This window comes from Malania oleifera, chromosome 5 (assembly GCF_029873635.1).
Source record: "Malania oleifera isolate guangnan ecotype guangnan chromosome 5, ASM2987363v1, whole genome shotgun sequence".
Taxonomy (NCBI): Eukaryota; Viridiplantae; Streptophyta; class Magnoliopsida; order Santalales; family Ximeniaceae; genus Malania; species Malania oleifera.
The window spans coordinates 108172240-108196808 of NC_080421.1; the positions used below are offsets into that span (position 1 = coordinate 108172240).

General features: G+C 36.2%; 1 protein-coding gene across 1 annotated transcript; it reads left to right on the top strand.

Annotated features, from left to right (window-relative positions):
- The first annotated feature begins 884 nt into the window (after positions 1-884).
- LOC131156788 (uncharacterized) lies at positions 885-18016 on the top strand. The gene is made up of 8 exons (XM_058110742.1): positions 885-1313; positions 1652-1719; positions 2882-2948; positions 3075-3229; positions 3355-3425; positions 16407-16475; positions 16912-17012; positions 17523-18016. The coding sequence occupies exons 1-8, from the start codon at positions 942-944 to the stop codon at positions 17832-17834; spliced, it is 1215 nt and encodes a 404-aa protein (XP_057966725.1). The 5' UTR covers positions 885-941; the 3' UTR covers positions 17835-18016.
- Positions 18017-24569: the final 6553 nt, after the last annotated feature.

The window sequence follows — 24569 nt, forward strand, 5'->3', positions numbered from 1 at the left end:
GATCATATCAGAGAAATCTCGCAAGTATAATTCTAATCACGTAATTAGGGATTGCATTATCTGATTTTTTATTTTATTTTATCCGTATACACTACAATCGAATCTTAGGGCTATTCCACAAGTCCCTTCAGTAACAATCATATCAATACTAATGTTGAATTTTTGTATATGAGCAAAACCAAAAAAAAACTTTATCATTAATAAAATATAAGAGGCAATCTTCAACCTACTTTCAAATATCTTTTACTTGCATAAATTCACATTTTGAATAAATTAAATTGTCATATATTTTTCAATTTAATTGTTTTAAAAGTGAGCCCCTTAAAAAAAAAAAAAAAAAAAAAGAAGATAAAATATATTAACCTCCCTTGAGGTTTGACCAAAAACCACTGCTTTTCTTTAAGGGTTTGAAAATTTTAAGTACCTCCTCTAAGATTTTAAAATTTTTATAAACCTTTCCTAATGTTTATTTTTTTTAAACATTTATATTCCGTAAAATTTTTGTCTATCTGCGAATTATAAGGGAAAAGTGTCTTTTTGACGAAATTTAACCCTATATTTGGAGGGAGTTTAGAATTTGATTTGTATTGAATTTAAATATGATGTAATACAAAATTATATAAAATTTCATGCAAATTTACCTAATTTAAATATATGGTTTGAGACATATGCTTTCAAATACAATCGTGAATTTAGAGTTATATTAAATTTAGATTAAAAAATATATAAAAAAAAATTATATTAAAACTTATCTAAATCTAGCTAATCTAATATTCGACCTCCCACACTTGGGATGATTTTTTTTTTTGAAATCTTAAAAGAAGATTAGTGTTTTCTTTTGCAAGTTCGTGTTTTACATATATATATAATAGTAATAATTAAGCGGGCGTGGAATAGTCTTTCTAAATCTTATTCCTTTGAAAGCCGGCTGAAAGAATACGATGACCACAAATGTCGATATTAATGGAAATCCTTGGACTGAGTCAGCGAAGGCGGACTCCTCTGAACCGGAAGGAGCTAAGACTCGTCTCCATTGCTTCAAACCTCGTCCATCCTCCGCAATGTCGTTTCGACTCTTCCTTCTCCTGGTGCTCGTCGCCTTTGGAGCGGTGAACTCGCACGAGGAATCGGGCGAGTGGAGCTGCGATTCCGAGTCGGAGGACCGAATCCAGGCCGAGTTCAGGCCTGGCGTCATCACCCTCGATGGCCGCGCCGACGACTGGGCCGACATTGATGGATTCGAGTTCTCTCTCTTGCCTGCTTTGGACCCACATCCCGAGCACGAGTACAAGGGTGGGAAGATGACCGTTAAGGTGGGCTGGAACTTTGAAACGAATGGCGTTTCCATTTTTTTGTTTTTGCGAAGTTTTTTTTGTTGTCGAATTAGTTGTGTTTTGTTTGGTCGTTTTGTTGATGATTTTGCTTTGGAAAACATTCTTTTGGGTTTCCTCAAGTTCAATTTTTTTGTTTGTGGCTTATGAAGTGTTGGGGCAATGGTGTATTCTCTTATTTGTGTTTGCAAAATGTTTTCTGTGTTTTAGTTTTTGGATTGGTTGTGCGGTGCTATTATTGATGAATCTTGTTTTCGAAAACGCTTCTGGATTTGTTCAATTCTGAATTTTCTTTTCTGAGTTATGATCTGTTGTTGCAGGCTTTGCATGACGGCCATGATGTTTTCTTCATGTTGCAAGTTGATGGCGACTATGTATACTCAAAAGGGTAATTAGTAATTGCTAATTTTAATTTAAAGGGAAAGCACTAAGTTGGTCGTGTTGATTGATTGATTGATTTATTTTGAAGTAAAAACAAGTTTTATTTATTTACCGTTCAGTGCCCAACTTGACGACTGATGCCTTAGGGGTCATGTATGCTCTTTTTAGCCCCCATAAATTGTAATGAATATTGACTGTTTAATTCATTACATGTCTTATCAACTTCGGACAACCCTGTTGATCTGAGTGATCCTTTTGTTGCTCTTCGCTCTATAACTTTACCAATCACGGCACTTAGAACTTGGAGTCGTTGATTAAGTAATAGTGTGGTTTAAAAATGGTCAAGTGGCCATGCCTTGTATCAGAGATATTCGAGGTAGCCTTTCTATTTTACCTTTTGGGAATTTCTAATGCTCTACTCACCTGCTTCAATAACTTTGAGCAATCCTAAGTGATTTAATTGATTCATTAAGTCATATATTTAGTAAATATTAGCTAGATTTCCTTAGTGGTTTTTTCTATCAGTTCATAACCAGGCATTCAACAATTAAGGACACACTCTGATAAACTATTTTTAAAGCGTTCATGAAAGAAGCAATTAAGCACAATAAGCATAAGTAACAATGAAGAGTTGAAAGTGGTAGACGCTTTGTGATATGATGAATTGTGATTGATCTATGACTTGTGACCACGGGCCAATATCTATGATAGACTTAGAACTGGTTAACTCCTTCCTCCAAACTTCACGATCTTCCATTGTACCCTGCAATCTTTTCCTTATAAAGGCCATTTAAGCCAAACCTGTTCCAGCGAAGATAGACCTTGACCATTGGATGAGAAGGCTAATCCTTTGCTGAGAATTCAAGATAAAACTCCCCCTGGGGGACAGAGCAGATTTAAAATTTCCTTTCATTCTTGTGGGAGCCTTGACAGTGGGTGTTCTTTCTTTTCTTGTGATCATGTTTATCCACTTGTGACTAACTTCTTTTTTTCCCCTGGTATATGTGTTGGCTATATGAGTGCTGATTTTCTGTTTCATTATTTTATGCAAACATGATTCAAGAATTTTTTTAATTTAATTAGTTCAATCAAGAATTTAAGTTCCATGTTTCTGGTTCTTGAATCTTGACGATAGTGTGTTACGATTGAAATTTTATCCCCTAATGCAGCAACAATAACAAATGCCCATCTGTGGCTCTCATGTTTCAAATTGGTGAACATGCCTCCTACCATAATGTAAGTTGTTATATGGATCATTATACAATGGTCATGCTACCTTTTATGACGTTTTGGATTTTTGTATGTCTATTTTGGTGTTCTATACAAATTTTAGTGAAAAACTAACAAAATATGTGTTATAAGATGGGAGGGTGTAAAGAAGCACGAGGTAGTTGCACCAGCAAGAATTGCCATGGCCATGAGGTCGATATTATGCACTTTTCAATCGGAAATGCTATTCCAGGACGTCTCTATGGTGGCAACCCTGCAGATAATAGAGATGGAAATGGGGGTGACAGGTGATGGCTTTAATCCCAGCTTATTGATCCTTGGATTAGAGAGCCATATGCTTTGAAAAATTTTATTTAAGAAGTTGATGTTTTTGCCATTTGATTTGCTAGTTTATTTTTCATTCTGTGAACAGGTTTGGTCATTTGGTTGATGTTTATGCATGGAACCCACACTGTCGATATCTTGATGGAATGGGTCCCTCAGGTATTTTTAGAATTAAGCGAATTTATCTCTTTATACATTGCCCTTGCAGTTATTTAAGATCCATGAATATCAAGTATTTTTATTTGATGATCAATGTTCAGACTTGCTTGCTCTTCTCATCTGCTTCTGACAGTGCCTTGAGGCAGCAATGTGGAAAGCCAGGCAACTGATATTTAGAATAATCAATTAATTGGTTGATACGAGCAGTATGTGTGTGATAATCCATAGATGCGGCAGCTTATTCTGTTGATAATTCATTGTTTATATTTGTTAGAGACCCAAAGTTTACCAATGAACACTATTAAGCTGTAGTGGAACATTCACAAGTCAAATATTTGAAGTTTTGAATGGTAGAGCAAAATGGGTTGTTTTGGTGGATGCCTTGCCCCTCTTTTATATTTTTATTCTTTCTCTTAATAAATATTTTTTTCTATAAAAAAAACCAAAATGGATGATTTTAGCTTACTAGCAAGGTTGCCTGATCAAAATGTTGTTAATGGTTTTTGATTATGCACTTGGAAGTATTGAAACTACCCTTCTATTGTAAAACAAGGAAGACAAGATTGTATGGTACTTGAAAAACATGAGTAATTAGTTCAGGGTAACTGAGGCATGTGAGAAATGAGGTCAGAGACTCACATTCAAGACATTTAGTTTTTCTTTTTAAATAAAAAATTGGTTAATTTTTAATGGTATTTTTGTTATGTCATAAGTTGGTAATTTGACAGTTTTATCTTTTATAAACTTGAAATGAGGTTAAAAGACTTGAACCTAGGCATGCTACTTGCGTGGGGGTGCTCGTAAGAGTGCCTACTGCTCAACACCCCTCTTGTTAGAGTATTAGCACTTTGATTATTGTTATTCTGTAACTGCTAGAAAAAACATGATTTGGGTACTAAAATTGGTATTCTAGACTTAACCCTTGGTGTAGACTTTGATTTGTGTGGATTATGTATTGAGTTTCTTCCAAATTCATGAATTCAAATCCAATCCCTAAAATCCATAATCCCAAATACTACCTTATATCATTTTTTTTTTTTTGGAAAATTGAAAAAGCAAGTTGTCTTTTCTATAATTATTTTGAGATTTAGAAATAAAAAAAATGAAAAACTGTTTCGCACATTTAAATTATCTATTTATTTTCTACATTTTTTAGTGCAAATCTTGGAAAACTAAAATATAAGCTGCTTTGGAAAACTAAAAAAATGGAAAATATTTTCCACAACTAAATAGGCCCTAAAAGTTTCCAAAATGACAATGCTATGGTGGATAAGTGGTGTAATGTTGAAAGATAAATTAAGAAATGAACATATTTGAGGTAAGGTATAACAGTTGTATAAGATAAGATAGGGGGAGGGACTGCTCAGATGGTTTGGGCATGTGCAACATAAGCCAAATAGTGTACCTGTGAGGAGGAGTGATTGAGTGAGCTAGTTACTGTTAGTGGCAATAGAAGGGGTAGGGGACTAGGGGTTAACTTGGAATGAGATAGTAAGGATTTAGTAGCTCTTAAACTGTTGGACGAAATTGCCCACGATCGTGTAAAATGATAGAAAAGGATTCATGTAGCTGAATCCACTTAGTGGGACTTAGGGCTTGGTTTGTTGTTGTTGTTGTTGGTATTAGTGTACAAGAATGCCTCGTGGTGTCAAAGCATAATTTACAAGGGAGTTGGTTGCATAAAAAGAAAAAATAAAGAACAGAAGAAGAATAGATTTAAGAAGAAGAATAGATTGTAGTATCTTCTCTAGCCAGTTAAAGAATTCTCAAGAGAAAATGGAAAGACCTGTCATCAAGTGCTTCAACAACATATTTTGATCACCTTTGTTGGTTTCCAAACAGTTCTATTGATCAAACAAAGCAGATACTTCTATGACAATTTTTTTATGTGGATTTATAGGACAAAGAGTATTTTAATCAAGAAAAAATATTTTTCCTTCGAGTTAAAGGGAAGATTTCCTAAAATTATAGGGAACAATAACCGATGTTTTTCCTAATTAATTTATTGATCAAAGAACAAAGATGGTTATTGAAGAAGTTACATTCTTTTTTATTCATCAAAACTGCCAATCCATGGTTGAGATCATTTCGAGCACCAAACCATTTCATGATGCTACGATTGACAGCGAATGGCTATAGTCAATTTCTCTCTTTGGATAAGTTTCCAAACTGTTGTGGAAACTGGTTGAATGCCAATGCGCAGCGGAAACCAACAAATCAAATCGGAACAAGCAATGCAAGCAAGCAACGATGAATATACGAAAACACAATCAATCACAAAGAGAATAAAGGAAAGCAATAAAATCACACGATACAAGAATTTACGTCGTTTGACAATGTGCCTACGTCCACGAGAGCAAGCGGCTGAATTTTCTCTATCAATCTTCGAAGCTTGCATCAAGGGTTATAAAATATTGTTTATATTCTAACCCTATGCAGACAGAAAGTTTAGAAACTTCCTAAAGTATACCCCTATAGCAAATTCCGGAGGAAAAACCTCTGAATCTCCCAATTTATTGATCTTCTCGATACAAAATCCGTGTTTAGCGCCGAACAATACCGTCGAAGGTTTCAGCAAAACCATCGACGGTTTAATACCGAGGTTGAATCCTTCAAATTGAAACTGTCGATCATACCGTCGACCAAATAGTCGACGGTTTTTTCCTGTAACCTAATTTTCTTGTTCTTTGCTTCATCGTGCTTTCCCGGTGCATGCATTCCACTCAATATGAGTCACATATCCAACACAAACGTAGGTGAAAGGTTTAGGGGATTGCGGTAAGTGGAGACTGGTTCAGCAGTTAGCTAAAAGGGTGAGTAATGGAGGAACACCAATGGAGAACTTTAGATGCTTATATTGCTAAAGATTCATAAATCAGAGTTTGTTATTTTAATTTTGAAAAATTCTGATTGTTTTAGAAGTTTAGGGGCTGTTTGGTATCATTGTCAAAAATTACATAAACGAAAACTAGAAACAAAAACCAAAAACTAGAAACAGAAACTAAAAACCAAAAACTAGCACCTGTTTGGTTAATATTTATAAAGCTAAAATAAATTAAAAACTTAATTATAAAATTCTCATTTTTTTCTTTAATTCAAATAATATTATAAAAGTATGATTAAAATAATTAAATTGCAAAATAATGCACATTAAAAAAAACCACTATAATAGAAATGAAAATTATTATAATCATTTTACTTAGTTCTTATACTTTCAAAATTTACTTTACAATAAAAATTTAATTGGACATGACAATTGAAAAATAGTAAAAAAAATTTGTAATTGGCTTTATTATTATTTTTTGAACTTTATGTATATTTTTAGCTTCAATTATATTTAAATTCGTATGATTATTTAATTTTAGTTTTAATTAAAAAGTGTGTAAAATAAATTATTTAATTCAAAAGAATTATTTCTGGATATTAAAATTTTTAACAGGTTGCCAAAACAACTAAAAACCATAAAATTTGGTTTTCAATTTGTTCACAAACAGCAAAAAACTGACAACAGAAACAAAAATCTGGCAACATAACAAATGCGTTTTATAATCTGTTTCTTTACTGTGCAGAAACAGAATCAGAAAACAGAAAATGACAATGATACCAAACAGGCCCTTAGTAAATTAAGGGTTAGTGTATTTTAAGTGCTTTGGGGTTATATTTGTAATTAGTGGTTTTAGTTGTAGTATTATGTGCATAAGAATTTTGCTTGTGTATAGCATTTGACAGTGAATCATATTCTGAAATTCAGCACGGCTTCCTGGTTTCCCTCTCTCCCTTGTGCAGTCCTCTCCCTTCTTTGTTTTTTCTTCTACTCTTTCTGTTCCCCTCTCTGTCCTGTTTCCATCTTCTGTTCTGTAGGTTCTCTCTCAATTTCTATTCTGACCTGCAACAATTCTATCATCTTCTCCCTTCTTCTTCTCTCCTTGTCTCTGTTTCTCCCCGTCAATTCTCTCTCTCTCTCTCTGTCTCTCGCTCTCTCTCTCTCTCTCTCTTTGTGCTGTCATACATAAATTTGGTATCAAAACAAACCACAATCACCACACACCAAAGACTGGTCATTTTTGCAACTTTACATAAAGATACACTCAAAAATTTTAGCACTAACCTCCATGCATCATTTCATCACCTTTGTTGCCATCAAAGACAGACGCCACCGAATAGCCTTCCCCTGAAGTTTTTCATTGCTGACCACGAGAGAAATAGCATGTGCCACTCAAACATTTTCCTGTCAACCCCCTCCAAATTTTACTTTACTGAGTTATCTTGACACACCACCGCCATCACCAATTAACTCATCAGCCCCTATCAACCGCCATACGGAAAGCCATCACCAGATGAAGGTGCACGAGCTCCTTATGCTGGCTGTGCAGCAAGAAGCTGCCAGAGTCTCTGTCTTTCAGAATAGCAAGAAATTGAATTTAGTCACAATATTTTGGATTTTTTCGCAGTATTTAGGCTTCACTTTGATATAATTTGACCTATATTAGGGGCCTTGGCATTGGGAACATGGTATCCAATACCATCTCCCCTATAGGAAAATGGCTTTGGAGGGTTCCTCTGGAACTTGAATCCCTGTGGCATAAGGTGATTAAGAGCAAGTGTGGGATCAAAAGGATGGGTGGGAGATGAGGGGCTTTGGCATCTCTCATCTGTGCACCTGGAAATTTGACTTCCAGGTTGTGTGAGTTAGTTCTTTCCTCTTATCTGGTTCAAAGTGGGCAACGGTAAAAAGTCTTTTTTTGGGAGGATGTGTGGGTGGGGGAGTCTTTGTTGGAGTTGAGGTCCCTCGTCTTTTAAAGCTTTCATCACTACATAATGCTCCCATTAGCTACTTTATTTCTTCTGAGGGGGATCCGTCTTCTCAGGATTCCCAATTTTTCAGGAATTTCAATGAAAAAGAGGTCAATGAGGTCACTATCCTTATTTCCTTATTGGATCAGCATATCCCCTCTATTAGCAAAGATGAAAGAGTGTGGGAGGGGAATTTCTCAGGTATATTTACCTCCAAATATTCCTTTCTCACCTTCTGAAAACCCACACTCTTAACCTTTTTCCTTGGAACCACATCCTTTGGAGGGCTAAGGTGCTGGGAAAGATTTCGGCTTTTGTCTAGACCATGATCCTGGAAAGGATTAAAATGCAGGATTTGCTTTAGAGGAGAAGTGCTTGTAAGGCTCTCAGTCTTGGCATGTGTATCATGTTGTGAAAGCAACAAATCGAATGCCCATCTTTCGTGCATTGCAAGGTGGCTTTGTAGCTCTGGGATGCCCTTTTTTCACTGGTGTGGGAAGAGTGGATGGCTCCAGGAAAGGTGGGATACTTGCTATCGGTTAACTTCAGAGGTTTTGGAAAGAACAGAAATGGTTGAGCTCTTTGGAGTGTGGCTATTTTTCCTTCCTCTGGACCTTGTGGATTGAGACGAATGCTAGCATCTTGGACTGCCAATCCAAATTTCAGTGTTTGAAGGTCTGCCAGCATTCATATTGAGGCTCAGATGTGATCTTTTCAAATTTACTCTAACAAATTAGTTTTTATTTGCAAGATTTTGATGTCGATGTGAAAAATCCAGCTTTGACTGTCTGATGCATATCTTTATAGTCAGTGTGCAAGGACTCTTTTCCAAGTTTATTAGTGGAGTTTTCTTGCAGCATCTGCAAGAAACTGAAGTGAAATATTTGAACAATCTTTTAAGATTACAAACTCAGCTTAAGGATGCGTTAGGACCCTTTGGTAATGTTGCATGGACTTACATTGCTTCGACTCCACAAAAGTTGATTTAATGTTACTTATCTAGTTGGTACTTGTTTGAATAGGCATCGGCTCTTACTTGCTCTCCAGTGAAAAAAACAATTGAGTCAATTCCACAAATCTAGTTCCCACCTCGTCAATTCTCAATAATTGATACAACCTAGATGTCCTTGTAATTTTGATGGTTTATTGAAATCCTTGTTTTTTCTTAGATTGGTTGAATGACATGGAGAATTGCTTTAATTGGTATGGATTGTGCAAGTCAGTGTGACCACCAAAGGATCTAGGCATCCAAATTAAAACTTCTGGTTTGGCAAAGAAATACTGGGACAGAAATTATCTTGGAAAATCTCCTGTAGTCACTTGGTCTGAAATAAGATATATTTTAAGGGAGAAATATGCCCATATTGTTACAGAGAGCAATTAGTGGATCAACTGTCTAGTCTTAGGTAACTTTATTCTACTGCCTACCTTAAATTTAAAGACCTATATGTGGGTGTGCTGCATGCTCTTAGTGAGGAACCTAGAGTGGTGATTATGTTAAAACAAAGGTTGGAAGATGAAATTAGGAAGCATATTATTTTGACAAACCAAAAATGTCCCACTTTATTTGAGGCTTGCCACATCACTTTGGGGTCTGAGAGATTTCTCCAATTATGCACCCATAACACAACTTCTAAATTCTAATGTTTAAGAGTTCCATCAGCCTAGATGAAATCACTGTTCACAAGATAGTCATAGCCCTGCTCAAGATGTTTAGGGGAAAACTCAAATTGTTGGGGATAAACAATCAAATATGAGAAATGCTCGTGCATATTGTTGTGTAATTGAGTCTCATGACTGCGTAAATGATTTGCGTATTAGTACTGCATAATTTTTTGAGTCTTCATTGGACATGTTAAAGCTTGATATACATTGTTGGCCCACAACCTAAATGCTTAAGGTCTTAGGTAAAGTATTATCTAACATGGTATCAGAGTTGGTTGCTAGGGGGTCCTAGGTTATATGCATGTTGCCCGCATTTAGTGTGTGGTGTTCAAAAAATTATTATATTTCCAGTAATGGATGTTATTTATCGTGTGTTTATCTCTGCACGTGCTGTTGGGCTGTAAGCGCGTGGGAGTGTTAAAGCTTTAATATACATTGTTGGCCCATAACCTAACAGCTTAAGCTTTTAGGTAAAGTGGTTTTCTACCAGGACATAAATCATTCATCTTCTTATGAGACAGGGCCTTGGACTTGTCTTTAGAGACCCTAAATACTGTTGCTGCTTCTAGACCCGAGGACCTTGATTTATCATCAAACTTGGTTGTTAAGACTTGCAGTGAACTTCAAGATGAGTTGCCAACTATTAGGACAGCTATTTTTGTCAATGATCCTACCCTTCAACCTTAATTTTCCATTTCTAATCCCAAGAATGAGCAACAATTTGGTGGTTAAGAGTTGTTGAAAATTATTCAATAATGGAACCTTTTTTTTTTTAAATCTTCCTTAGATGATTCCTCCTCCATCTGCTAAAAATGTGCCTTCACTTCATCCGTTGCATCTTGTCCCTCCACATCCAAGCATAATGCGACATTTTCCATCTTTCTAGAATATTGTCCAAATCAATTAATTTGGGTATTAAATTTGTTCTTGTTTGGAGGACTTGTTATTTTATCACACGACATTGATTCTTCTATGCTACTTGCAGTTGGAAAATCTTTTTGATACTCTTCTATGTTTGTTGAGGTTTGTGCCATGTATTGATTTTCCTGATTGTCCGACCTTTTCCCGCTCATAGAGCTGATGCTACTGTGCCATTCGGAACTTGAGGTTGAGTTTTATTAAACAAGGGGAATTTGATGGAGTATCACCAATGGGGAACTTTTTAGATGCTTACATGCGAAAGCCTTAGAAATTACGGTTATTATGTTAATTTGGAAATTTTTTTTGGTTAATTTGGAAGTTTAGTTAATTTAGGGTCTCTTTTTTTGTGTATTCTAATTATTGAGGTTATTTTGTAAATAGTTGTTTTAGCTGTAATATTGGGTATATAAGAACTTTTCTTGTCTGTTGTATTAAACAGTTTATCGTATCTTGAAATTCAGAACTGCTTCCTGGTCTCTCTCTCTCTCTCTTGCTGCCCTATACGTGTCCCCTTTTTTCTCCCTCCTCTCTTCCCTTCTACTCCTTCTGTTTCCCTCCCTGTTCCATTTCCATCTTCTGCTTTGTAACTCCCCCCCTGACTTCTGTTCTGACCTACCACAATTCTCTCTTCTTTTCCCTCCTTCCCTCAAATTTCTCCTCTTTCTGTTTCTATTCTGTCCTGCATCAGGATGTCCTGACATTCTTTTATTTATTTATGAGAATCTAGGTTAGATGTAGTGCATGCTTTTTTCAGTTGAGTATTTGGGAAGTTAGGTTTATGGATTGGGTGTCTTTCCCTTCCTCAGGTGCGTTGGGTGGTTAAATTGTGGTTGAGACATGAGGATCTCTTTGTTGAGAGTGTTTTGTGGGGTCCTTTTCATTGTTGATTTTTCTAGATGTGATTGGCTTTGGAGACTGGTAGTTCATGTCTGTTTATGGTAGGGCTTTGGGTCATTCTTCAGGGCAGGCTTCTTTTCTTGTTAAGAGTTGGCTAGTCTTTTTGGTCACTGCAATCTGCATTGGGTAATTGGATCTAGGATGACTATTAGTATGGGGGATTTTGATTTCTTCATTCAAGGTTGCAAGCTTAGGGGCATTTTTTACTTGGATATCTTCTTGTGGAGACAGGTAGCTTCTTCTAGCATTGATAGGATCTTGTTTACTGATACTTGGGCAGACGTCTTTCTGAGTTTAGGAGGTTTTTCTAGGCCTGTTTCTGATCATTGAGGTGCTATTAGATTCCAATACTAAAGTGGGGACTGCCCAATTCAGGTTTGAGAATATGTGGCTGACACATCCTTCTTTTTGAGAGTGCATCAAGAAGTGGAGTTTTCTTTCTTTTTTCATTTCCCCCCCTTTTCTTTTAAAGGTATGGGAGTGTTTCATGAAAGCGTGGAATAAAGAGGTCTTGTCAACATTCAAGAGCAAAAAATGGAGATTCTTGTGAGATTGAAGGTTTGGATTGGTTAGAAGAATGTGGGTTGTTGGGTGAGGAGGATCTGTCTTAGTAATGATTTGGAGGTGACCCTTGAGGGAGGGCAGTGGTTGGCGGAAAAAGCAAGAGTCAGTTGGGGACTGTAATTCTGGATTGTTTCATTGGGTGGCTAATGGGAGACAGCAGGAGCTGGAGTTAGATTTAGGAAGTGCTGTGAGAGATCGTAAACAAATAGGAGTGATGATAATGGATTTCTGTAGAAAGTTATAAACTGAGGCTTGCCAGACAGGTCTATTATAGTGGGACTGAATGGATAAAGCTCTCTGGTTGGAAAGGCCTTTCCTTGTTGAGGAAGTTAAGGGGGCTGTGTTTGACATGGAAAAGGATAAGCCTCAAGGGCCTGATGGTTTTGCAATTGTGTCCTTTCAAAATAGTTGGGAGGTAGTTCAAGAGGAGGAAGTTAAGGGAGCAGTGTTGAGGGTCCAATATTGGACTTGACCAAAACAGTTGAATTCAAAGAGAGATCCTAAGATAAAAATTGTGAAGGTCAACAAACCACAAAGAATAGAATTGCCAGGATTAAAATTGAAGACATGTAACCCAAAAGCAGCATCCTACATATTGAGTTCATCATCCCCAATAAATTTGTCAACTATGCCTCAAGGGGACTAATCCAACATGCAGTGCTATTTGTTTTGAAGTTTACAAATTGCTGTAAGTTGCATTACTGTACTGTTACATTATCACTTTACCTAAAAACTTTAATACTCCCTCATAGTTGCAGTCTGAAATCACGTGGAGAGATAAACACACGATAATAATACCCATAATAGGGAATACTATAATTTTTTTAAACTGACAATGAACATGGGCAACAAGTTAGAACCCAGGATTTCCTGGTAAGTTGGTAACGAGCTCTGATATCATGTTAGATTACCACTTTACCTAAAAACTTAAGCTATTCGGCTGTGGGCCAACAATTTATATCAAGCTTTAACATGTACTATAGATTTGCATATTTATTCGGTTCGTGGTCCTTCAGATATTTGAAATGCATGGCCTAGTTTCTTCCAACTAGAAGTGTATGATGTAGCATGAGAAATGAGGGCTCAAAGGCTCAAGTTGAAGAAGTTTGGAATTTTATTAGGTAATAAATAAGTAGATTCTAGTGTTTTTTTTATCAGTTGGGAATTGAATTACTTAGTAATTTCTATTTTTTTTTTCCGAATTTCCATGTGCATTGGGTTTCTAATACATATTTTATGATGGAACATGATACTTTATTAAAGAAGAAAGGATATGTGAAATGGAGAATAAGAAATCCTCCTATGGGAAAAGAAATGTAAAGAAAAATGAAAATAAAGAATAAAATGACATTCAAAACACAGCCTGCCAATCTTGCCTCATAATTAGGAAGCACACCATTTTAAAACAACGAGCTGCAAAAGACCAAATAGAAACCAAATAATGAATCCTATCCTAGAGCGAAGAACAAATCATCCTCCTCCCGCAAAAAACGGGCATTCATATCCAACCAAATATGCCACAAAACTGCAAAAATCTCACATCTCAATAAGGTTGAGCCATCTCTACTCCTACCAAATCTTGTAAAAGAAATAGGCAAGAACTCCTCTGCTGATTCCAAACAAACCCAGTCCTCTCCAAAGAAACTTGCACAATGCAGTCCACCAACCAAACCAAATAAAGGGACTTGCCTTTCAGTTGTATGGTGAAGCGGACAGGAATGTTGGTATGGTGAAGCGGAAAGGAATGTTGGCATGGGCAAAAAAGAAGAAATGACAACATTATGCATTTCAATTGTATGGTGAAGTGGAAAGGAATGTTTGTATGGTGAAGCGGAAAGGAATGTTGGCATGAACAAAAAAGAAGAAATGACAGCATTATGCATGAGGCAGCGGCAAGTTGAACTTATCAATCAAATGGTGAGCTTCTTAAAGGAATGTTGGTATGGTGAAGTGGGAATGAATGTTGGCATGAACAAAAAAGAAGAAATGACAACATTACACATGAGGCAGCGGCAAGTCAAACTTATCAATCAAATGCTGAGCTTCTAGATCCTTCTCATAAATCTCCTCCGCAGGGGTTGGCAAATAATCCTTGCACATTTTCTTTTCATCCGTTCCATCATTTTCAAAAATATTAATAATATCATTCCCGAATTAGCATCCAAACAGTTTACATGCATACTAAACTTTTAGTTCGCGGCCAAAGGGAATACTTCTCTAAGGGAAACTCTCAAAGCCCTTTACCCATTAAAGTTGTGTTCAGACATCAACTTACTAAGACCGATACTCCCTCCCTTCTAGATCAACAAACAAACTCCCAACCAATCAAATGATCCCTTTTCTCCTCTACCCCAAACTAAAGAAACTCTCTCAAGACTATCAATCTTACTCCTGCTGGAATTCTAAAAATAGACAAAAAATAGGGAGGGATACTAGAAATACAAGCTTGAATAAGTGTGAATACACCCATCCAAAGAAAATGAAGCACCTTTCCACCTATCCAGATGCTTTGACAACTTTCCTCCATTGGATCCCAAAACCTCACAGACCTAGGATTACCACCCAAAGGACCCCTAAATATGCCAAAGGTCACCCTAAAATACGACTACGACAGTTCACTGAAGGAGCCAACTCCAAAGATCTTTAGGATTAAGATTAATATCAAATAATCCACTCTTCCACAAATTTATTTTTAGCTCAAAACCTTCTAAAAATGCTGCAAAATAGTAAGCACATTCAAAAAAGACATATCTCCTAAGAGAAAAATAGCATCATAAGATGTGACACCACCACCCCTTCACTCCTCACCACAACCCATGTCAGAAAACCTCTTGCCACAGCCCTTTCTACCGATTTACTCATGACATCAACAATAAGTAAGAACAAACAAAAAAGGAAAAAGCAGTTCCCTTTTCCTAAAATCCCTTGAAGCTCTTAACCACGTCTTAGATTCTGCATTAGTGATAATAGAAAATGATGCATTGAGCACCCTGCTCATCCAAGACCTCCACGCCTCACTATAAGCCTTTCTAATGAAGACCTTGTCCTAAAACTTCCAACTAACTCATTCATAAGCCTTTTCAAAATTCAATTTAAACACAACCCCCTTCTCTTTCATTTGAAAAACATTTTCTACAACCTCAGTAGTTACTAGATAGCATCACAATTTGTATACCCCCCAAAAATGCACTCGGGGTCTCAGAAATAGTATCTTCTAAACAGATCCCATCCTCTCATCTATAACTGTACAATAAACTTACACATACCAATTACAAGACTGATAGGTCAAAAATCAACAACCTTAATAGACTGATTCTTCTTAGGTACCAGAGGGATGAAAGTAGAATTAATGCTTTTGTTCAAAACCACGTTTAAATTGAAAACTTGATTTGGGGATTGAAATTGGAATTTTAGGGTTTCATCTCCCCCTTCCCATCGTCTCCTTTGTTAAGCTTGTAAATATCACCGTGTAACTGCTTGGGAGACTTGATATGGAATTGAAATTGGAATTTGCGGTTTTATTACTTAGTGTAAACGTGCGTGTTCTGCATTCCTCCCCACACCAATTCTCTCCAGTTCTTCTCCTACTGTTCTGTATTGTGAATTCCCAGTAATTTTCTAAGTTGAGGTGTTTTCAAACTAGTCAAGTAAGATAATTTCTTAGCTATAAATAAATATGCCAGTTATGGTTTTGTGGAATTTTGTCTGGCAGGCTCTCTCAATGCAAATCATGACCCTCAGTAAGAACGTGCGGAGGTTTTATAGCTTGCACATAAAGACAACAGTCATGCATTCTGTAGCTACATGTTGACAGTCAGAAAAGTGTTTGAATTTGGATGTCTCTTGTTTCATTTGGTGACTGCATGTGCTCAAACATGTTTTTTCTTCTTACTCTTGGAAAAATTTATAATTGCTCTGGCATAAAAAGTGAGACGGTTCCTTGTTTTGCCTCCTCTGATTTGGACAAAAATACGATATTGGAACAATCAGTAAATGTATTAGACAAGTTTATCATTAGTCTTTGTGCCTTACGATCATTTTGTTTCTTCTTAGTTTGCTTAAACTGTTTTCTCCTGCAAAATTTTCTTTAATGGTTGGTTAGATGAGCAAATAACTTACACTTGATTAATTCACTGTCAGGAAACAATAATAGCGCACAAAACAACTGGAAAGGTGCATGGTGGCACAGTAGCTTGACTGTCCACTCAGGTAGCAAATTATCTTTATTTTTCTTTTTTCCAATCTTAAAAATTAAAGATTATACATTTCTACCTATATAGATATTCAATAAGTACCAATCTATTGCTGGGAGATAGCATTTTACTTTTTTTAATACTATTATTTACCCTTTCCCTTTTTTGGGGGGCAGGTGGGTGGGGGTGAGGAATGAAGGGTACAGATATGTTCCAACCCCTAGTTTCCCAGCCCTGAAGTTGCGCCACTGAAAAATGTTGTTTGCTTTTCCAATGGAAGGCTTAAATTCCGGCATGATCATCTAATGCTTCTGGCATTGGGTGTTTCTTACTAGATTTTTGCTTATGTTCCCATTTTGTGCCTTGTTGTTTGACTTTGTCCAGATTTTTTCCGTATTTCTTTGCTTGTGTGCAACATGCTTTTCTTGAATATTAAAGTTGTTGGTTAACAGGTTTTCTGGTGGAGGATAGCCCGTATGCCTCAGATGGTCAAAAGGGAACTTATTATTTTGAACTCTCAAGGCCTTTGAGAACAATGGATCACCTTCAACAGGTTAAAAATCTCCCCTAGTGCTTTCAAGAAACGTAAAGCTTGTTCCCTGTGATTGTGTTGGAATTGATCTCTTTAGTTATCAATATTGTGGAGTACTTTTGCACTGTAACTTGCTGGATCCAAACCAGTGCAGGGTTGTCTCGATAATCCATTGATGAAAGCAACATCAAAATGCTTTGTAAAACTAATTTTCAAGTCTGGTTGTGGACCAAAAAAGAGACCAAAAAACAAAAAATTGAGCCGACATGGTGGCATCTAAAACTTCTTCCACTGCAGTCAAATTATTTCATGTCCTGCCCAGTGCTAAATCTTGAACTAAAATTTCCTCATACACTGTTTAGAATGTTTTTTCCACCTACCACCTTTTTTGTCCATTGTAAAGAAAAGCATGCTTTTGAGTATGGTTTATACATTTGAGGTCACTACTGATGTATAATGTATATTTTCGACATGAAAGATTATTATTCTAAAAGTTGAGTCGAAATGATTTGGTTTTGTGAATTGCTGCAGGATGTTCAGTTAACAATTGGCGATTCAAGCAAGGCGTCAGCTGCATTTTGGTATCCAGTTGATGGGAATCCATGGCATGGATCTGGACATTACGCTATTGGCTGTGATTGGGTACCCCTGGACATAACATCGGGCAGTTCTATACTAACCAAGTCCAAACCGAAAAGCTCATTGGATGTTGCCAGTGCATTTTCCCTACTGTTTTCTGTAGTTGCTTTCTCCATTTCTGTTTTTGTGGGGTATTGGTATTGGGTCTCCAGAACCAGATATACCCCCTTTCCTCCCACGGACAATCCCATGGACAATCTTTAGGAAACTAATGAGGGGGATTTTGAGTCATTGTACCATTCGTTGAGATTTGCTCCTCAGGCTGGTTTTTACTATCCAATCTTATTTCATTTTATTTATTCAGTGGAGAAAATTTAATTATTGTAATTACAAAAATATTTGTTTTACGTATGATTGATTCATATAGCATGAAGTTGTTAGGGCTATTGCAGTTTATTGGATGTTATGCCAAGATAGGGTTGATTATCGCTTTGAAAATTTTGATTTAATTCATCTAAACTGCTTTTTAGATTGTATTTCATGGAAATGCTATCTGGGAACATGAATTTGGACAAATTTTATTGCAAAATTGAATAAACTTCTATTTAATTTCATACCTGCCCCCCTCTTTCTTTTTTTTTTTCGTGGGTTGAAATGTTCTGCCGGTCGAAAAAATTACACACCTTGACCTTGAAGTAAAGATGAGCAACCCATAATTATTGAAAAATAAATTCGGAAGGGGTATTTCCCCTGATTATAGGAAAGGAGTCGCTATTTGTGCAGTAATGATGGAATTAATATGTTTTTGTGAATCTACTGTTGTTCCTTTTGCTCTTCACCCTTGTATTTGGAAATCTAAAGTTCTTTAAAAGAATAAAAGCTTTTACTTGGACTACGATACATGAGAAAATCAAGGCCAGTGGGTTTGAAAAGATAAGACATAATAAGACCTGATTGAGGTTTGAATCTTTTGTTTAAGGAGTGGGGAAACTTGTTAATGTTTGTTTTGACAGTGTCACTTTGGCTAATTGGATAAGTTTTGGTATTTTTTGGTAAAAGCTAGGTCTATTCCTCTGGGCAATGCATTGTTATTGCAATTATTTAATATGTTTGGCTAGAGAATGCTAGAAATTTTAAAGCGTGCTTACATGGAATGACTTGCTTTGGAGTAGAATGGTATTTGTTGTGCTGATGTGGGTTTCATAATGTTAAACATCTGTTCCTATAGACGTTACATTCTTGTTCTCCTCATTTTTATTTTCCTTTTTTGTTGTATTTTCTCTCCTTTTCTAATGCAATTCTTTGTTCGTCAAAGAAAAAAAAGCACCACTTTTATTTTGAGGATAAATTGTGGTCCACAGCTATTAGCATAGCTTGAATTGAGTTTTAGACCTTTAATTTGTTGCACTAATAGTCTTAAATTATTTGACCTATGCAATTGTTGCTTTTGTCCCACATTAGTAGAATAGTTCCATATTGATATAAAAAGCTGTTTTGAATTTTTTTGTTTTATTTGTCCTACATTGGTGAGAAGTGTTTTTCGACTTGAGGCTGAAACTATATAAAGAGCTCAACTCTCCATTTGTAAAAACACATTTCAAAATTCTACTTTGTCAAGAAGTGGTGGATTGATTGTCGACCCCTGAGCACGTAGGTAATTCTGTATCGAACCTCGTTAAATTCTTGTCTTGTTCTTTTTACTGTTTTTTATTATTAGTTTTTGCAGTTGCTTTAGTTCTCTATATTTTCAATAACATTAATTATAGTATTGATGTTTGGCACAAGTGGGGTGCCCGACACAACAACAATCTTATCCTACACTGCACAAGTAAGATTTAAAATTTTTGCTCACAATGCATCTTAGAAGGTTTGGACTGTTAAAATAGAGGGAATGCTCTCCTCCCACCTGCAATATTTAGCACTTGGCTTTCTCCCTCCTTAAAACAAAGGGAGTTTTCCCCTTTTTTTTCGGCTTACAATCTCCAACCAAAAATAGAAGAAGCTACATTATCCCCACCTCTCTCTTGAAATAGTGCAAGAAATGGCATGGCTGCCAACAATAGATTTGATTCCAACATGTCAATGCGAATGGGGGATGTCATGGTCTAATGCAAACTTAGGGAGAAGACTCCTTGGCTATTCATTATCTCTTTAAAATAGAATCAATGCAACGAATACGACAAGCATTCAACAAGAGATTATGACTTTAAATATGCTAATGTGAAGGGATTCCTTATTGAATGGTTTCCATACTCTTTCTTGCACAACTTCAATTTTGGGAGAGAGAGCCAGGGGAACGTCCTTTGTTTTAAAGTGGGTGAAAGCCCTCTCATAAAAACTGCATAAGGAAAGAAGAGAGAATTTCTATCATTTCAATTGTCTGCAATGGCTAATTGGGATGTGTGAGCAAAAATCTCAAATCTCCTTCTTACTTGCATAACGCAGATGACGTGCATTGATGCAACAAATGTTTTAGAACCATTAGTAATATGCTTGGAAGAAAGCTTAGAGTTGGATTTATGTAGATTTGGGAAAGATGTAATAAAAAATTGTGTTAAATTTTTTCCAAATTTATTTTTATCCAAATTCAAGGTCCGAAATGCATGCTCCCAAACGTAAAAAGAAAATTTATGGAATCTAATTTCAGTCACTCTTTGGGAGGAGGGCAGGTCACTCACTGCCATTGGTGATGGCACAACAACCCTCTTCTTCCCTCTTTACCCAAAATATTTCTTCTTATTTTGGTTTTTGGGATCTTTCGTGCATCATTGAGCACAAAAACTTGAAGCTTGAACATAAAAATAAATAAATTAAAGAACAACTTTTTTATAAGAGATGAAAGAGATTCATGAAGACAAGAAGAGGAAAAACATGGATTTGTGAAATAAATTAGGAGTTTAAAGGAAAAAAAGTCATGATTGATCTCTGCACATTCTCGAGCAACTCCAAATTGGCAACCTCCTAAAAATGCTACACCTTATTTTGAATTTCCACTTCCTTCATCCCCAACAACAAAGTAATACATAGGTCCAACCCTGTTTTCCCCAATGTGTCCACCGCCAACTACGTCAGTGCCATGAATGCCTTCTTCACCACCTCTCCTCTCCTCCATCGCCTCCCTATCCATGAATAGCCAGTTCTATCTTCCATTCCCCGAGCATGACCACTAACAACCACCTCTCCTCTCTTCCATCTCTGTTATTAAATTGTTTCTAAAGCTCAAAGAGAGAGAAGGGCTTGGAAGTACAAGACTCAAAACATGCAGGGGAATTGCTGAAGCTTTAAATTCATCTTTGTAATATGAGAGTTTTAAAAGCATTTGTACATAGCAAGAGATTTTTTTCGTTCTACTATAAAGATGAAGATGCCAACGTGAAAAAGTGATAGCCTAGAGAGACTTAACTTAGTTTATTAAGACTAGGTATCATAAGGTCTAAGTTCTTACAACATACTTTGACATTGTGATGACACTAAATTTCACTTGGTTAAATCAATGACACACAATCAAATTCATTGGCTAAGTCTTGGAAGTGTGTGAAAAAAAATGACATACACAAGGCAGCAATATTATAGAAGCAACCCCTCCCAACCTTATTCTTATTCAAAGAAAAGGATTACACACTCATAACATGTGCAAGAACATCATGCATGATTCCCTCTGAAGTCTCATATCACCCACGTGTCATATTTATAAAGTTGACATCCCTAACTGTCTAGAGTTAGCAATTGACAACCTCAACTGCCTAGTTGTGCTAGATGCAATCAACATTTTCCAACAATGCATAATCAACTAAGTCTACAATTATATGATAGAAATATTTTCTACGTCAAACCACAAGTTATCCCTTCAAACAAGTCTATACGTAAGCCTCTACAAGAAAAACTATTAACTGTGTTGCCTGGTAAACATGCCAACACTGTAACCTTTGTCATTGACATTATACACAGCGTGCGAGTCAACACCTTGTGTCATGCTTGATTTCCCTCTATCCATGATTTATCTATTGCCTCTTTAAGCATTTTACTTCGTACTACATGCTAACTGGTATACAATGGGGCTTTCACCAATACATTGCACATACACTTCATATGGGTGAGTGGCTAAAACCCCAAAGCCAACTAGAAAGGATTCATCCTTGAAGAAAAATATTTTTGTAGGTTGTATCAAAGTTAGGCAACATTAAGCAAATCAAACTAGTTGTTTTGACTACTAGACAGTATATAGCAGAACTTCTAGAAAAAATGTGTGTATATTCAAAAGTGTGCCCTTTATTTTGTGCATATGTGTATGTGCTTGACGTGAGAACGTGACCTTGGGCTTAATCTCAAGGTCAATGGCGACACGAATTGCTCAGGAACTTTAGGAATGGATCTAGGGGGAACTAAAGTGACTCTTTTGAAACACAAGACCAAAGACCTGGCGGAGCAAAGCTAGACTGCATGGATTGATAAAGATAACCTAAGACGAGAGTATAACTGCACCATCTAAAGTTTAAGAAAAGAAAAGTCACATTGTGAGCATAGCTGCACCGAATTTGCTGTGAAGAATAATCTTAGACATCACTTTTACTACAATATTTGAAAGTTAGGAATGAGACTTGCTAGGAGCCTAGTTGCGCCAACTCAGCAAGGAAAGGTAACCTAAGATGGGAGTCTAACTGTGCCACCTAAAGGTTAGGAAGAAATTACTATAGATAGGAATTTAATTGCATTGTCTAAAAGTTAAAAGCTTCATTGGAAGCGAACTTGCACCAACTCCACTAAGGAAAATAACCTCAAATAGTAGTTTAACTACACTATCTTGAAGGTTAAGATAGGAAAAGCTTCATTAAGAGTGTAGTTGCACCAACTTTGATGGGGAAAATAACCTTGTATAGGAGTTCAAATGTAATTTCTTGAAGGTTAGGAAAGAGTCTTATTAAGAGCCTAGCTACACCGGCTCGATGGGAGTCTAACTGCTTTACCTAAAGGCCAGGGAAAACCTCATTCGGAGCATAGCTGCACCAACTTAGTGGGGACAAGATAACCTTTGACAGGATCAATTGAATTGTCAAAAGCTTTGAAAAGAAAACCACAAATAACAACAAAATAGATGCCAACTTCACATTGTTTGTAACGCCTCGAACCCGTAAACCCGGTCCGGTGTGTTATACCTGATAAACTGTGCTTTGTGGCGCCCCGAACCCGCCTTGTGGAACCCGGGTGCCACATCATGCATTTTCCTGTACTTGTTATTCCATTAATAATTACGTAATGGAAAACATAACTACAGTCCTCTATCAATAATATATCGAAGTTTTCTACTTCTATATACATTCTATAATAATCCATTCAACCATCCGCATCCATATATATATACATATCTCTAAAAACATAACCAAAAACTTCCAGTATTCACAACCCAGAAGACTTAAAACATAAAACATAAATCATAAAATATTTACATCCCAAAAATATCATCAAAATTATACCCTTTCCCTTTTCTATAACCCAAAAATGTTGTAATAGCCTTGAGCTCTCTAAGCTCGATCTCGTGGAAGTTCTGAAAGAGATATATTTGTATTCGGGTAAGACACATCCTAGTAAGGGAAGAAACAATATATTAAATCAGTGTATGACCAACATGAGATTATAATCAACATAATATTCAACATTTGCAGATCTTTAACATAATTTCTGAAATCATTTGTTGAACCTAATCATTCATATGCAAGATATTTTACCCACGAGAAAAACCTAAGGATAGGGGTGAATATCTGCCCATACAAGTAGTACCCCTCTACTATGATACTTTAGGCAACTTGAAGGTCACAACTGAAGCATACCAGGACACTCACCTTACTCAATAAACCCTCAGGTGAAGAAGTAATCTCGTACTCACACAATTCATCCAAAGGTTTACCAGCGAAGGCTCCCGAGAATAGGAAAATCTACCCACGCATACAAGTAGTTTCCATCTGCCCTGGTACGTTATGCAGTCTACTACTACACCTGATACTAATTAGGGCGCTCGCCTTTCTCAGTAAGCCCTTGGGTGAAGAGTTTGCCCCGCCCAAACGTAACATATTCTACAAGCATAAATAATGATACTACCATAATACATTATTTTTTTTGTCATTATTCTGTAATTCTCATCTGTTTATGTTCTTAGCTTTGACATTTTATAACATTTCACCTTACGTGGCTCTTTCCCATTTTACATCGTTCACATTTCACATTTCATTTCAATTTCATTCTCATTTTCATTTCATTTCATAACATACCCAACATCTTTCAGCTTTTTTTGTGTTAGTCCCAGCATCTTTCAACTAATTTTGTGTTAGTTCACATAGAATGCGCTAATTTGCTACCCAACATCTTTCAGTTGTTTTTGTATTAGTCCACATAGAAATGCACTAGTCTGCTACCCAACATCTTTCAACTATTTTTGTCCAACATCTTTCAGCTATTTTTGTTTCCATGGTTGCATTAACACTCACATGCAGCATATTTCATATATCGTTTTCATACTCGGTTCATTTCTTGTATATCCTGTATCTCATACATATAACATAATTCCACATAAAATTCTATTTTACTCATGTCACACTATTTAGCAGTAAAATTCATGTATACATTTTTTGTAAAATAAGTCAACCTACATTTAACATTTATATACTGAAAATATACATTTCTTTTTTACATAGTTGTCTTGAAAAAATCATTCATTTACATCAGTTCATTTTCACATATACGTATCTAAATAAACAACCCTAAGCTCAGAAAATGTAATTTAAACGGTTGGCATTTTAAACTCATACAAAAACATATACACATATATTCATAACATATTTCATTTTCCAATTAATTCATAAAAATCTAATTTAATATATATTCTCCCTTACCTGGTTTCTTGAATTACACCAATAGGGACCCCGAAAAGATACCTACGACGCTCACCCGAACCCTGAATCAAAAATCCTAATTCCATTAAATCAATCCTAAATAAAATACTATTTA

What these genes read in the sequence shown, in the direction of transcription:
- LOC131156788 (XM_058110742.1), top strand. Translation starts at nt 942, where the DNA reads ATGACCACAAATGTCGATATTAATGGAAATCCTTGGACTGAGTCAGCG. An exon ending in TGATGGAATGGGTCCCTCAG is followed by an intron (nt 3,426 to 16,406) that starts GTATTTTTAGAA and finishes ATTCACTGTCAG; the next exon opens with GAAACAATAATAGCGCACAA. An exon ending in CAATGGATCACCTTCAACAG is followed by an intron (nt 17,013 to 17,522) that starts GTTAAAAATCTC and finishes GAATTGCTGCAG; the next exon opens with GATGTTCAGTTAACAATTGG.